The sequence below is a fragment of the Cydia amplana genome, chromosome 3 (assembly GCF_948474715.1).
Source record: "Cydia amplana chromosome 3, ilCydAmpl1.1, whole genome shotgun sequence".
In the NCBI taxonomy this organism is placed as follows: domain Eukaryota; kingdom Metazoa; phylum Arthropoda; class Insecta; order Lepidoptera; family Tortricidae; genus Cydia; species Cydia amplana.
Window position 1 is genome coordinate 11,442,457 of NC_086071.1, and position 15,389 is coordinate 11,457,845.

The window sequence follows — 15,389 nt, forward strand, 5'->3', positions numbered from 1 at the left end:
GTTTTTTTTTTATACGTCATAAATCGCCTAAATACGGAACCCTTCATGGGCGAGTCCGACTCGCACTTGCCCGCTTTTTTTTGTATTTTTGTGTATAGTTTTTATGTATTTTTCAAGCAAAGCTCGGTCTCCCAGATATTAAACAGGGGATCGGCCTATTCTTATTTCTTCTTAGAGGCGTCTGAAACTGGCAAAAATCGTCTTAAGGGACGTCATTGTAACTGCTGCTCCTCGTCTTTTCTTATTTTCTCGAGCCACTCCACGGCGACGATTAATTATACGTCACATCACATCGAGTGGCTCGAGAAATGCGAAGCTCCGATGCGTCAGACAAATTTGAATCCGCCAATTGCTCAACAAAACGTATCTGATGCACCAACCCAAATATTTATGCACCTCCAGTTCTCCACAAAAAAAAAACTACTACAAAATAGCCGAACCAGTGGGCATTAAGTTAATTTGGTCTATGAAGTTCATATGTATATGTACCTACTTCTTTTCATGAATAGATATAGGCCAGTCAAATAGTGTTGAGGTTTTGAGGAATTAATTCCCAGTAAGCTGGAAACCATTTTAATTCCTTCATTTGGTTCTACATGCGTATACTTAATCAGAGTTTGCGCCATCCCAGGAGGATGAGGATACATTTTGGGAGCCTTAGGAGATACTTTTTACCATGGCTTGACAAAAGCACTCGATGTAGAAGGAATCCACCATCAAGTACAATGTCACTACGTACGTGACACTAGTCTGTGCGGAAAGAGTCATGGAATCCAATACATTCCACGACTCTTCTCTTTCCGAACAGACTACCAGCAAGGTTGTTGTGGATCAGACACTGGCGAAAAATTTCGGATTTTAACAAATTATACAAAAAAAAAACTGGTTGCCATTTTTTACAATCTTGACTACGAATTCATATTAAGGTATCTTTCAGATCCTCAATGTCAATTTTTATCATGATTAGAGCAAATTTTCCGTCGGACATACAGTTTACGTTGAACTACAAGCAAAAAACTGAAAGAGCAAAAAAAAATTTTCTACTCCTGGAATGGAGCAAACTCGGATTACACTAATTTAGAACCAAATTACGATTTCCAGCTTCTGTGAATTAATTCCGCGAAAAAAAAATTGACTGGCCTAATATTTTAGGTCAGTCGTTATAAAAGGACCACAAAATAAACAAATGGGTTTTTAATGGAATTTTATTGTATACTTAAATTACGCAGACAAGACGCAAACGCCTCCGACGTCCTTGATCTTCTGTTCTGCCGTTTTCGAGAAGAACTTCGCCTTGACGATCACGGGCTGCTTGGGGAGCTTGCCTTTGCCGAGCAGCTTGTGGTAACCCTGTTACAAAAATAACAAAACTTCGGTTAAGTCATAGATACAGAAGGATAATTTTCACAAAATAAGACTATACTATAATTGCAATATTGGGCCTTGGTAGCCCAAACAAAACTTAATTAAGTGTGGTTGCCTGTATCCAGAGCAGGGATGTTGCGGATGCCGATTTTTTGACATCCGCGGATGCGGATTTTTAAAGGCTCGCGGATGTCAAGATAGGTACATAAAAAACGTCAAATATTACATTGTAGTAATTCTTATTTAAAAAAACCGGCCAAGTGCGAGTCGGACTCGCGTTCCAAGGGTTCCATAAATTAAGTCCCACTCACGCTTGACTGCTCATTTCTAATAGGTTTTTTTGGCTAATGACTAAATTACCCAGCAGTCTAGCACTTACGCCGATACAAAGACGTTCCTGTACCGACTTGTTCCACATCCGCATCCGCATTAAACTCCGCATCAATTTTATGCGGATGCGGATGTTGAAAATAATGCGGAAGTTCCGCGGTTGCGGATGCGGATATTCGCAACATCCCTGATCCAGAGTTATCAGTTTAGTATTGGTTTAAACGTAAAATGAGCGTGAGCAGGGTGCGAGCAATTTTGCGCACGCAAATTTCGCAGTTAAACCAATACTAAAACTAATCAGGTATCATATCACTTGAAACATAAGCTGAACAAGTGAACATAGCCAAAGTGGCCGACATAGCTAAGTTTTATAGCTTAGCTTAGCAGAGCTTTAGTCTGATTCTAGTGATGTACTTACAGCCTTAACTATGTTGATGACAGGCACCTTGCCGTCGGTGGCATTAGCGTGCTTGAGACGCGACTGCTCTGACACCAGGGTCCACAGCTTGTCCAGGTTAAGGACGGGGCAGAAGATCTTGTTCCGTCTAAGATGGTAGTTCCTCATGCCCAACTGGAAATGGTCATAAGTTTAGGTTAGTATTACTGTACATAATGCCGTCTCCGTCCCATCCGGACTGGAGGTATATGTATGGTATGGTGGATGCAAACAGCAAAGGAAAGGAATAAATGGAATGCTATGGAGGAGGTCTACATCAAAGGACAACTTGAAGTTATGTTGTGAAACCAAATTAATATACAGTAGAATCCGTTTATTATGACTCCGCTTATACTGACCAACCGCTTACTATGACGTAATTACTGTGCGATGTTTGGTTTTCATATAAAATTCTTTGTGACAAATTCGGATAAGATGACTTCGCTTATAGTGACAAATCGATTACTATGACCTAAAAATCTTATTTCCATGAAATTATGTTCGGTTATACTGACACATTCGCTGGTTTTCGTGGCCGTCACCACGTCTTTCCCTGCGAGGACGTTTGGTGCGTTCGTGGCGTGCAAGGTATTTTAGTTTTGATTCTCAGTGATAAGTTGATATTTGTTACAAGTTTAAAACTCATCTCTCACAAAAGAATTTCAAATTAATTTGGAAAACTTAACAAAAATAAGAAGCGTTACAACTCTGCTTTATATGACATCCTCTGTCATTTCCCTTCGATGTCATTATAAGCGGATTCTACTGTATTTTATCCTCGTAAGTGCTTGTGAACTCTGAGTTCACTTCAGTGTCCAATCAAAATTTGGACTGGCCAAAGGAATCCTCTATGATAAAATGCAACTACACAGAGTTTGGGCTCATTAGAAATGTCTTGGGAGTTCAAAGATGTACAAAAAAGACTAAGAATAAAAAACAACCCTTAAAAAGTAAATAGTTATTGGTTTTACAAGGGGGCAAAGTTGTTGTTTAACCGCTCGTGCTAATATTGATACCCGAGCAAGCGAAAGATTCAAAAATTGGAATCTTGAGCGTTGCGAGGGTTTCAAGGCACGAGGCTTAAACAAAATTTGCCCCCGAGTGAAACACAACATTTTTCACCACACCAACCCGAAGCAAATATTAAATGTAAAATATCAAACCAAATCAAATGAATGTTAATTAATATTTATCATCTAAAATCACCATTTAAAAGTCAATTCTACCAGCAAACATAAGAAAACAACTCAAAATTTGCATTTGATTACATGTGAATTACTAATAGCAAAGTGCAACTTTGCTATCCGTTTTTGAAGTGCAAAGTAAGCCTTTCCGAGCTGGTGGTGAAAAAATATTTGTCTTTTATCAGTTATTAGAAACCAAAGAAGCAAATGTTTACAGACATAAATAATATTCAACATTAGCCAACTCTAAACATAATATTATTTTCTGATAACTTTAGAATAAATTCTGTTTTGATTACATTATTTGTTTTTCTACAGTGCAAAGTATAGACGTTTGTTGAGATTTATAGTCGTGGCAGGGTACCGCTAACTTCAGAATGGATATTTAAAGTTTATTACTTTGCGATTATTGCTGCAGAAAATACATTTTTTTATTGTTTTTAATTATTAAGGGTTCTCTGAAAGAATCTTTGATGTCTTGATTCTTGCCCAAAAGCAGACGCCAATACTGCCCTCCTAAGGTAAAAGGTCGTATTTTCATATAGTGTTCTTTGAAAATACGGCCTTTTACCTTAGGAGGGCAGGATATTAAACTGTTTTCTGTTTAAGGACTGCATAATCAATTAATCACATCTAACATTGAACTTTATATAGTCATTTTAAAGTTAAATTATCTTATTTATAAGAGACCAGTGCCCTGTTTATCAAAAGCATGTAACTTGTAATACAAGTGGAAGTCTCTTTCTAGCAAAAGCTGTCAAAAAGGCACTTCCACTTGTATTACAAGTTACAAGCTTTTGATAAACAGGGCACAGATTATAAAATTTTGTTAGTAACCAAAGTTGATTCTTCATAAGAAAAGAAAATATTGTGCATCAATAGCTTTAATAACAAATTGGTTGATAGAGTTAAACCAAGATAACTCTGCAACGATTATGACAGCACAGACTGTGCAAGTGTTAAAGTGTTTAAACATCGTAATTTCATAGAAGTTTGATGTTATTTTAAGCTATAAGGCCTATAAGCTATCAAAATCGCTGCAGACTTATCTTGGTCAAACTCTATTAGATATTATTTACCTTGCCGAAGTATCCAGGGTGGTACTTGTCCATGTTGATTCTGTGGTGGTGCTCACCACCGGCGTTACCGCGACCTCCAGGGTGCTTGCGGTGCTTGCCTAGAATGGGGAAATGTTACATATGTATTATAAAAGTACTAGTTGGGGTACCAGGAACCAGCAAAAAAAGCGAGATTTTGAGGTTATCTTAGTCGAACATCTTTAAAGAAGAGTAATGTGTATTAACAGCATTAAGTGCTAAATGAGAAAAAATACTCACCAATACGACCGTGGCCATGGCTCACGTGTCCTCTCAACTTCCTAGTCTTCTTTTTGGAGGTGGCCTGCAGAATAAATCGTAGGTTATGATAAACTTCACTATAGAATCAAAATAATCTTTACACCACCACAATATCCATTTTTTACACGATATGCACCACGAAAATAAAATACTCCTAACACGATTTTATTGATAAAATTGGATAAAACATTGGGAAATAAACACCAACCATATTCTCGGCTTCAACGTCAAATTCACAAAAGAAAAAGAATGGATGAAATTCAAATTTGACATGTGTCAAATTTCGGAGTTGCCAGGAATAAAAATGTATATAAAAGGGTCAGCCACACTACCGCACCGCACATAGATTGCGGTCGAGAGCGCCCCTCGAGCAACCCTCGAGTCGAGTCGAGTCGCGAAGCCCCCTTAAGATCGGTTTTCCTATGATAGCGGTGCCGTCATATAGCGGCCGTCTCCATACTAAATAATACGGCTAAATATGGATGTCGTTGTATTTGTATGGAGACGGCCGCTATATGACGACACCGCTTTCGGAGGAAACCAAAGCTTTACAGGTATTCTAGTATGGAGACGGCCGATGACGGTGCGCTTAATATGGCTTAATAAAAGTGACAACACACTACCGCACCGCACGGTGACCTTGGTGCGGTGCGGTAGTGTGCTATGGCTATTAGGATGATGTTACCGACTCAAAATAAGATTGACTTCTATTTGAGTCCTCGCAGCTGGTAACTCGATTCAGTACGTTTCCAGAAAATGGCTCGGGTTGTGTGTCGAAGTGAAGTCTGACACGTATTTTGCTAAAATTCGTAGATGATTTGATAAAAACTTATTATGATTTTGTTTTAGTTACGTTATTGTGTATCATATTCTAACAAACCACCAAAAATGGAGTTCCGGGAGACATTGCTAGCTGCTCAACGAAATCAACAACAAAAGTCATCTGTGAGTTCATTTTTAGGTTTCGTGAATACATATTGCTGCGCCCTATATAAATAAAGTTTGAATACGCAATGTTATAATTATTCTTTTGCTGCTGCGCTGTCTTATTGAATACTCATGGAAAATGGTTTATCATAAGCATTTTTACTTTTCGTATTGTTAATCACCACCGTTAACAGACAAATATAAGTTCAAGTACTTTGTTTTTAGCGCAACACATACTACAGAGCTGGATTCGATCCGCCAAAGAAAGAACAACGGCAAAAGGACAAGTTGTCGGAGAATATATTAAAGTTTTTAGCTAAGAAAGATGAAGAAGAAAGGCAGAAACAACTGGAAGTTCAGAAGAAGAAGGATGAGCTGCATGCTATGCGTGACCCCAAGGCTTTGCGGAAGATTCAAAAGACTCTGAAGACTATCAAGTCTGCTAACAAGTCTGTGATAGATGATGCAGTGGACCACGACAACACAGCTGTCACCAGGGCGGGTCCAGATCAGCCGGACCAAGATGACTATGGATATGAATCTCAGGAGGCAGCTGCTTTCTATGGAAAATTGATGCAGAAATATAGCAAGATACCTGATGAACCCAAATTTCCTACGGGCAGTAAGTTGAATTTTATGTCCTCATCATACCCTGGGGATTTGTGTGTAAATGATTTAAAAAAGTGACAAGTAAGTGTTTGTGAGGGATAAATACTTTATGTTATATATAAAAAACTAGCTGAGGTACCCGGCTTCGCTCAGAGAGTTGACATCTGATTGTGTGGTAGTTGTAAAAAACACTTTCCACAACATTAGAGTGTTCTGGAATATTCCCTAATGATCTAGGATGTTCTCGAAAATTGTGGACCATTTATAAACCTATTTTGTATATCCGAATATTCGACAACATTCCTTCAATAAATGGAATGTTCCAGAACATTCGAAAGTGTCCTGGGATGTTCCACAGTGATCTAGGATGTTCTCGAACATTCAAAAACATTACAGAAGGTTCTGAAATGCTGTATAATGCTCTCGAATGTTCTGGACTGTTCTAGAAATGTCTAGCCTCCGAGACCCGAGACACCACACCAGGTACAAATGTTTGTACGTATATATTTCACGATCTATTCTGAACTTTAGTTTATTAAGTTAAGGTTCAAAATTCAAAAACAAAACGAAGCTGCTTCTGGGTCTGGGCGAAACTTTCAGCCCTTATCTCTTCAAACGCACACCCTTTAGGTAAAAACGGGAAACTTCTTCATGGACGGGAGGTAGAGGGCTACTGTTTTATGATAAGAAACACTATTATCTAAGTATTTTAATTCACATATTATCTTCTTTCAGAGAAGAGTGTAAAGACAGATTTGAAAGGCACCATGGAACGAGTGAAGAATGCCCTGGCACATGAGGATGATCCTGTCCCACACAAGAGAAGGCGGAGGACAGAAAATGGTGGTGTGTATTATTATTAGTTTACTTAGAACTTTTGGCTCGTGACACTTGTACTTTTCTATGTCTTAAGTTTTTGATGGGATAGACAAAATTACACTTCTAATGACAAAGTCTCAATCCCAAGTCATGTTGAGAATACATCAGAAACCATTTGCTGCTTGCTACTGCATACAAAATACTAATTCTCAATGCAACTTGAGACTCCGGTGCCGTCAAAAGATGTAATCGTCTTTCGGTAGATGTCGCTATATGCCACCCTTATAGCGTGTATGCATAAAGGAAGGGATGGAAAGATTTGCGATGTCCTGGTAGGCTTCCGATCCGTAGCTCAATTGGTTAAGAGCAACGCACGGATTGTGGAGGATGCGGGTTCAAGTCCTGCCGGAAGCGTAACTTTTTCCATTTTTTCCTTTAATATAAAATTTGGAATATCGCTCGCAGACGTATCTGCTTGTTAAAAAATTGATTTAGTATGGGTTAGCACATTGTTACTGGTGAATACTCAATGCAACTTGAGACTCCGGTGCCGTCAAAAGATGTAATCGTCTTTCGGTAGATGTCGGTATATGCCACCCTTATGGCGTGTATGCATAAAGGAAGGGATGGAAAGATTTGCGATGTCCTGGTAGGCTTCCGTAGCTCAATTGGTTAAGAGCAACGCACGGATTGCGGAGGATGCGGGTTCAAGTCCTGCCGGAAGCGTAACTTTTTCCATTTTTTCCTTTAATATAAAATTTGGAATACTAATTATGTTCTATTACCCCATAATAAAGTATGTGGTTCATTCATAAAATATGCGCCCGAATCATATTGACACGCAAAATGAAAAACCAACTCTATAACCCAAAGTAACTTGTGAATATGTTTTCTGTCAAGAGAAGAAAGACCTAATAAACCATTTGGTAACATTTATCTTGAATTCGCTATATTATAGCCGTGCTTATCATTTCATTACTTATTTTGTTTATGTTTTCAGAAAGAGAATCAAGTCCTCCTCAAAAGTATGAGCCAGAGAAACGAAAAGATGAGAAACCCGAGAAGCCAAAGTTCCGCAAGCCAGCGCCGCCGCCCATGGACTTTAACCAGCTGCTGAAGCTGGCCGAGGAGAAAAAAAGCGCCCCGCTCGAAGTGCCCAGGTATTAGAAAAAGTATCTGCTCACACGCACAGACTACATGTTACTAAGGTGGATAGGCTCTTTAAAAAAAATAAGTATATAATATTTGCATACACTACAATACTCTACCATTATCAACATTATTAATCGACGTGTGTATGCAAGCTCGTGTTATGGAGCAGGTTTCGAGTCCGTATTTTGATGCGCCGAAGGCGCCTATAAAGTAACGGACAGCCTTAAAGGTTTATTCTATAACCTTTTAATTTTAAGATTTTAGCTCTAAAATAAATTACAGTACTTAACTCCATACATATCTCTTTTTACACCTTCTTCACCTTTATACCTCTCTCAAAATATTTCAATTTCTGGCTGAAGGCAGTGGCCACCGTCTGCGTTCGAGCGCGAATTTATCACTTGCCATCCCTCCTCACAAATCTCGAGGATACAACAAGTCCTTCGCAGTGCGTCCAGTGAAGCTGTGGAATGAGCTGCCTGTTTCACTCAGGCAGGCACAATCGGTTGTGTCGTTAGGCGTCGATAGGCCCAGGAGATCACGCGGGTTACAGGAGATCTCCTTAACCCATGCCTGCGGGGAGTGCCACGCTCTGTATCAACCAGGGATGTTGCGGATGCCGATTTTTTGACATCCGCGGATGCGGATGCGGATTTTTAAAGGCTCACATCCGCGGATGCGGATGCGGATGTCAAGATAGTACCATAAAGAACGTCAAATATTACATTTTAGTAATTTTTATTTCAAAAAACCGGCCAAGTGCGAGTCGGACTCGCGTTCCAAGGGTTCCGTACATTAAGTCCCACTCACGCTTGACTGCTCATTTCTAATAGGTTGTTTTGGTTAATGACTAAATTACCTAGCAGTCTAGCACTTACGCCGATGCTAAGACGTTCCTGTACCGACCTGTTCCACATCCGCATCCGCATTAAATCCGCATCGATTTTATGCGGATGCGGATGTTGAAAATAATGCGGAAGTTCCGCGGTTGCGGATGCGGATATTCGCAACATCCCCGGTATCAACCAATGAAACGGAGCCATTAGGGTATTTCGCTGGGAATGTGTTTGAAGGCTGCCTTGTTTGTCAGGCCGGTGGCGGCCAAGTCGGAGTCGGAGCCGGAGCGGCTGATGACCAAGAAGCAGCGGCGCGAGTACGAGGAGGAGCTGGCGCGCCGCCAGCGCCGCCAGGAGAGAATCGACGCCGAAAACAACGGTCGGAAACGTGAGTGTGCCTTTATCCTCGCCCACTGACAATCCAACCTCTAGACTGAGCTTAGGCCAATTGTTTCATGAAACCGATGCTGCCAAAAATACGGGGGTGCGGGGGGACGAGGTGAGCGAATCCCGTGCCGTGATTGGTCCGTTCAAAGACACGGACCAATCACGGCACGGGATTGACTCGAAGATGGAGTAACGCTACCGTATGTGTGGCAGAGGGGGTAGCGCGACTATGCTATGTCTAGAGGTTGGATTGTCTGTGTCCTCGCCAAACATTATCGTCAAAAGGAATGGGATATTTACACGGTCGGAGTACCTGTAGCCTCGTAAGTTCTCACGTACGGTGAGCTGCGAAATTATGAATGAATTCATTCACAAAGTCGCCATGCACTTTTACGGCTAGTGCAAAATTAAAATCGAGTTTTGAACTATAGAAATAAAAGAAAGTTTCAAATTCAAATGCACAAACACTGCCCTGGGTCTTACGATATAGATGTCGGTGTCAGCGCAACTTTGATTTGACCGATAGGTTGCGGTTTTCTGTCTTTGTGATAATGTCTTAGTTTTATTTACCAGCATAATATATTATGATTATAATATACTAGCATAACAGAACTATTAACTAGAACATATGAAATAGTTATTTTCGATACAAGTGCGAAAAAGAGGAAATTCGAAACGAGTGGCGATAAATTAAAACACGACCGAAGGGAGTGTTTTAAATCGACACGAGTTGCGAATTACTTATTCGCACGTGTATCGAACAACGTTTTACAGTACATATGGCACTTTAAAGTTTCGACATACGCACGAAAAGTGCTATTTTACGCACTAGTGCGGAAAAGTAGCCCCCCCCATATGTACTGTAAAATACAGTATGATTTTTCTCTGCCTATAATCCACTGACAAACGACTTGTCCTACAGGTCCTACAAAAATAATATAGTTTGGCAAAAGTCGTTTGAAAAACCCCTGGTAGGTTTTATTGAAATAATGTATTGAACCAAGTTGCTTCCTTATACAACACTATTGACTTTTTCTTGCAATTTATATTTTATAAACATAGCTGGTCAAGCAAATCTTGTCAGTAAAAAAAGGTGCGAAATTAAAATTTTCTATGGGACGATTTCCCTTCGCGCCTACATTTTTCAAATCTGCCGCCTTTTTCTACTAACAAGATCTGCTTGACCAGCTATATATTATCTTAAAGAGTTGCATTCTTATTTTAATTCCAGCTCAAAGGGAAGAAAGAGACAAGCCTGCTGACAGAGAAAAGAAACAGATGCCTAGTGGATTTGGGAGAATTCCTAAAATCGGCGAGAAAACGTCTACCAACCAGTCTTCCAATTCCGGCTCCAACTCTCACAAAAATGACAGCACTAAAACATACGAGCGAAGCAAAGACAAACCATCCAGTGACCGGGACAGGGCCGACAAGTTGCAGAGAGAGAAAGAGAGGGCGAGGCAAAACAGGGACAGAGCGGACAGAGAAAAGGAGCGACTAGACAGGGAAAGACTCGATAAGTTGAAGGCGGAAAGAGAAAGGATAGACAGAGAAATGGAAAGACTAAATAGAGATAGAGACAGATTAGATAAAACAAAGATGAAATTAGAATCCAGTAAATCTTACGACAAACCTAGCAAAGACGTAGACAGAAGCAAATTAAGCTCCAAGGACCAATCCCCACGGCAGGAGGTCAAAAAGAGTATAGATCTAAAAAGCCAGAACACATACAGGATAGATAAAAATTCTAACGATAAGAAATTTACAATACCTAACAAAAACGGCGAGAGTTCGCAGAGCAAACTGCCACAGAAGAGTAAAGAGGACGCGAGAACGAGCGACAGAGACCGAGCTATAGCCAAGCAAAGGGTTCCGCAGGAGAACGGCAAGCGTCCGCCGGAAAGTAGGCCTGCCCGGCGCCCGGACGAGCGGGCCGGCAAAGCGCCGGCCGCGGCCGCCAAACCCGCCATAAACAACTCGTTCGACTTCGACAAGCACGTCAGCTCGCTCGCCAAGGACAAGCCCGCCAAGCGGCCCGACGCGAACAGGAAGATGGAAGATCCGAGAAAGAAACAGAAACGTGAGTGTATCCTAAACGGGAAATGGAATGTTAGCTATTAAATTTTGTTGTACCATAGAGAAAAAAATACATAGAGTGCTCACTCCATACATCAGTTCAGACTATTACTTTCAGTGTCCACATCTAGCATCGAGTAGCGGAACTATCAGTACTGCTACTTGACAATAGATGTAGCACTGAACGGAAAGTCTTATCTCAACAGCATAAGACTTTCCGGTCGGTGCTACATCTATTGTCTGAAACTAATAGTCTGAACTGATGTATGGAGTGAGCACTCTATGTATTTTTTTCTCTATGCCCTGACCAAGGGCTCGGGTCGGCACTGTATGATTGTAAACGGTTGCGTTGTCGGACAGGGCGCGCCATCGACTCGGAGTCGGAGTACGACTCTGAGATGGAGGACTTCATCGACGACGGCGACGAGAACATGGACTACTCGACCCACATCAAGGAGATCTTCGGATACGACAAGTCCAAGTTAGTTGTTCCTCATAGAAGGTAGCACCCTATAGAAGTGGTCTACGCGTGCCTCCGTCAGGGACAAAACATATAAATTGTTATGGTGGGCAACAAATGAATTCGACCAATCACGGTGGTCAATTTACGGTGGGGAATAAAACAAGATGTGAGACTGTGACAAGGACAAACAATAATAGCGCTTTCGCTGCTACTCCTACTGAAAGATACATAAGACTATCCCGTTCTGTCAGTCATCCCCACCACTCATGCCCAATCCAGTTATACTAGATTCATGTTGTTCCTACACACGTTCACGTTGGACGCGAATCTGAACGACGCTCCAGTGTGCGAGCGGTACATCGCTCTATATGTCATTGCGCTGTCTCGCTCACATACTGGAGCGGGGTCACAGAATAAATAATAGTACTAGGTACAGAAGATTCACTCTCTAACAAAATGCGTCTATTACGATTACGACAGATATGACCGCTAGGTGGCGCAAGCGCCACGCGTGGCCTATGGCTAGCCACCAAAATTGGTGTGGGACGGATGTACTTGTTGCGACGCGACGAAATCGCGGAGTGAGCCACGCCTGGTGGGGTGCAAAACCCTATCAGTGTTATAATAGGGTATTTGACTGTATTTAAAATAAATGATTTAAAATAAATGACCACCTGAAGATTAATAGAGAAACGTAGACAGCAGTTATTTTTAGTCACAATTTTTATTTTAAAACCCGTATAAAACTGTAAAGAGTAGGTTATTTGATTGTATCGTCACATGCTAGTGTGTCATATAAATTCCACAGTAGCAAAATCGTTTTGACAGTTCGAAAAAAGAAACTGATTTGACTAGTAGTCAAATACCCTAACCATGTATATCCTCAACAAAAAATACTATATGGAAATTCTAAATCTCATCTGTAAAATTCATCAAAGATTCAGATTCGAAATCGTCTATTTGCCTCTCTATAGCTCTTGCGTATTCGAGCGATAGAGGCGAAAAGTCGAACGAACGAAATGCTTCTGGACATAGCCCTGATAAACTTTTTCACCTCACAGACCTTAACCCTTCGAACGCCACGCCTATCGTGTGCGGCGCGTCATCGTGAACCTTGCCGGAAAGCACGAAGCTTGATATTAGGTTGTAGACGCGCGCATCAAATGACATCTTTGGCGGTCAAAGGGTTTAGGTTAGAAAATGTATTTATTTTGAAATGTTTGTACACGTTAGTAAATGTGTATGGTGTGCAGGTATCGGTACATGGACGACGACGACGACCCGACGATGGAGTCGAGCTTCGCGCGCCAGCAGCGCGAGGAGTACATCAGCAAGAAGATCGGTGAGTCCGCACCATGTCCGCACACTCCCCAGGCTCGCTCGTCAGCTATACTTCGTTTTTTTTAGCATTAGAAATAAGGTAAACAATCTTGATGTGTCTTTTAATTGAAAAACACATTTATTAAAATAAGTTACGGTAAATATGTAACAGTTATGAATCTAATACGATCTTTTATAGTCTTCTGCTTTCATAAGTAATAGTTATTGATTTTTTAAAAATGTTTTTCAATTAAAAGACATGTCAAAATCGCTTACCTTCTTTCAAGTTCTTTCTAATGCTAAAAAAAACGAACTATAGCCGGGTGTTCGGAAAGAAACAACTCGTCATATCGTCAGCTAAAGTCGCAAACATCCTATCCTCCAAATGAGTTTAAGAGTCTTTCAAATCAAAGTTGCAAATGGAATGTTCTTGAAATGGAGTTACGAGGTTTGCGATTTTTGCCGACGATATATATCGGTACCTCACCTACATAAAAACACGAAACCTACGAAACGAGCCATATACAGGGGCACTTGCGTATTATCGGCACATCAGAGTATGATAGAGCGATAAAATGGAATGAGAACGTATCGCAGCGTATATCAACGTTTCGTTTTACGCGGTTTTTAACCGATTGCAATATTTTGGATAATACCTTAGAAAAAAAAAACTCCTTACAAATGTTATTCTAGAAATCAAGGGATTGTTGCATCTTAAATTACTAACAAAAAACTTCGTTACCTGCTCATAATGTGTTGAAACGAAATGTACTACCCACGTTCAAGTTGTAGGCGTGACCAGCGATACCTCGAAGTCTGTGTATTAATGTATAGAGTCCCTCAGACAACTTGCGGCTACCATTCTGTCTCACTTAATATGAGAGTGTAAATAGCTCTCAATCGTGCTATCTCTCATTTCCCCGTTGACAATACACCTTTCTCTTTCCAGGCATCATGGAGGACCTGGAGGACATGCGCATGGAGGCCATGGAGAAGAAGAAGGCGGTCAAGAAGAAACGCCGCATCAGCGACGAGTGACCGCGCCACCCTAGCGCCGCGCCACCCTAGCGCCGCGCCCGCCCTCACGCCTGACGCCCACTCAACTAATCAGTAATCATACCTACGCTCCTAACACCCCGCGTCATAGACTAGGAATCCTCTAGACTGAGTTTAGAGCAATTATTTCATGAAACACCGATGCTGCCAAAAATACGGGGGTGCGGGGGGACGAGGTGAGCGAATCCCGTGCCGTGATTGGTCCGTTCAAAGACACGGACCCATCACGGCACGGGATTGACTCGAAGATGGAGTAAAACTACCGTATAAGTGGCAGAGGGGGTAGCGTTACTATGCTCAGTCTAGAGGATTCCTAGTCTATGCCCCGCGTACACATTTATGTAATGTACATATTCCACAATCTGTTCTGAACTTTTATAGAGTAAAAAAAGAGTTCCAAATTCAAAAACAAAACCACGATTTCTGAGGAGGATACAGAATAGACATATTAATAGTACTACATATATTGACGACTGGTCTGGCCTAGTGGGTAGTGACCCTGCCTGTGAAGCCGCGGTCCTGATGGGTTCGAATCCCTCGAAGGGCATTTATTTGTGTGATGAGCACAGATATTTGTTCCTGAGTTTTGGGTGTTTTCTATGTACCTATTTATGTATTTGTATATATTATGTATATCGTTGTCTGAGTACTCACAACACAAGCCTTCTTGAGCTTACTGTGGGACTTGAAGCTTTGGATTCCTCCGAAAACGGTGCCGTCATATTACGGCCGCTATATAGCGTTGTTGACTGACGTCACTAGAACGTTGTCTATGTAAACAAGATGGCGCGGTTTCCTAGACGGCGTTACGTTACGTTGATTGTCAACGTATACTTTCCTCTTCTGATGATATTTCATCCTCCAAGTAAATTATAGATGATCAAGCAAATCTTGTTAGTAGGAAAAGGCGCGAAATTCAAATTTTCTATGGGACGTTATCCCATCGCGCCTACATTTTTCAAATTGGCCGCTTTGACCTTGGTGGATGACGGTGTGTTATGACGCCGTGGTACTTTCCACATGTCGCCACCGTAAAGACGGCCGTCTTTTGCGGCCGCTATATGACGGCCG

The 15,389-nt window shown here is 41.2% G+C and overlaps 2 protein-coding genes across 2 annotated transcripts; one reads left to right on the forward strand and one right to left on the reverse strand.

Moving 5' to 3' along the window:
* Positions 1 to 1,191: 1,191 nt before the first annotated feature.
* Positions 1,192 to 4,799, reverse strand: LOC134662482 (large ribosomal subunit protein uL15). Its single transcript, XM_063518715.1, has 4 exons — positions 4,653 to 4,799; positions 4,395 to 4,492; positions 2,114 to 2,266; positions 1,192 to 1,350 (listed from the first exon to the last, which is right to left on the reverse strand). The coding sequence occupies exons 2-4, from the start codon at positions 4,425 to 4,427 to the stop codon at positions 1,222 to 1,224; spliced, it is 315 nt and encodes a 104-aa protein (XP_063374785.1). The 5' UTR covers positions 4,428 to 4,492; positions 4,653 to 4,799; the 3' UTR covers positions 1,192 to 1,221.
* A 600-nt stretch (positions 4,800 to 5,399) lies between these two features.
* Positions 5,400 to 14,323, forward strand: LOC134662501 (protein SPT2 homolog). The gene is made up of 9 exons (XM_063518747.1): positions 5,400 to 5,618; positions 5,826 to 6,222; positions 6,945 to 7,055; positions 8,029 to 8,188; positions 9,271 to 9,404; positions 10,635 to 11,483; positions 11,840 to 11,960; positions 13,196 to 13,284; positions 14,212 to 14,323. Exons 1-9 carry the CDS (start codon positions 5,562 to 5,564, stop codon positions 14,298 to 14,300), a joined length of 2,007 nt encoding a protein of 668 aa, XP_063374817.1. The 5' UTR covers positions 5,400 to 5,561; the 3' UTR covers positions 14,301 to 14,323.
* Positions 14,324 to 15,389: the final 1,066 nt, after the last annotated feature.

Excerpts from the sequence above, each read along its gene's own strand:
- LOC134662482 (XM_063518715.1), bottom strand. The coding sequence starts at position 4,427 with ATGGACAAGTACCACCCTGGATACTTCGGCAAG. Across the intron at positions 2,267-4,394 it reads ACCCTGGATACTTCGGCAAG|TTGGGCATGAGGAACTACCA; the intron begins GTAAATAATATC and ends GACCATTTCCAG. Across the intron at positions 1,351-2,113 it reads TCATCAACATAGTTAAGGCT|GGTTACCACAAGCTGCTCGG; the intron begins GTAAGTACATCA and ends TTTTTGTAACAG.
- LOC134662501 (XM_063518747.1), top strand. The coding sequence starts at position 5,562 with ATGGAGTTCCGGGAGACATTGCTAGCTGCTCAACGAAATCAACAACAA. Across the intron at positions 11,961-13,195 it reads TTCGGATACGACAAGTCCAA|GTATCGGTACATGGACGACG; the intron begins GTTAGTTGTTCC and ends TATGGTGTGCAG. Across the intron at positions 13,285-14,211 it reads GTACATCAGCAAGAAGATCG|GCATCATGGAGGACCTGGAG; the intron begins GTGAGTCCGCAC and ends TTCTCTTTCCAG.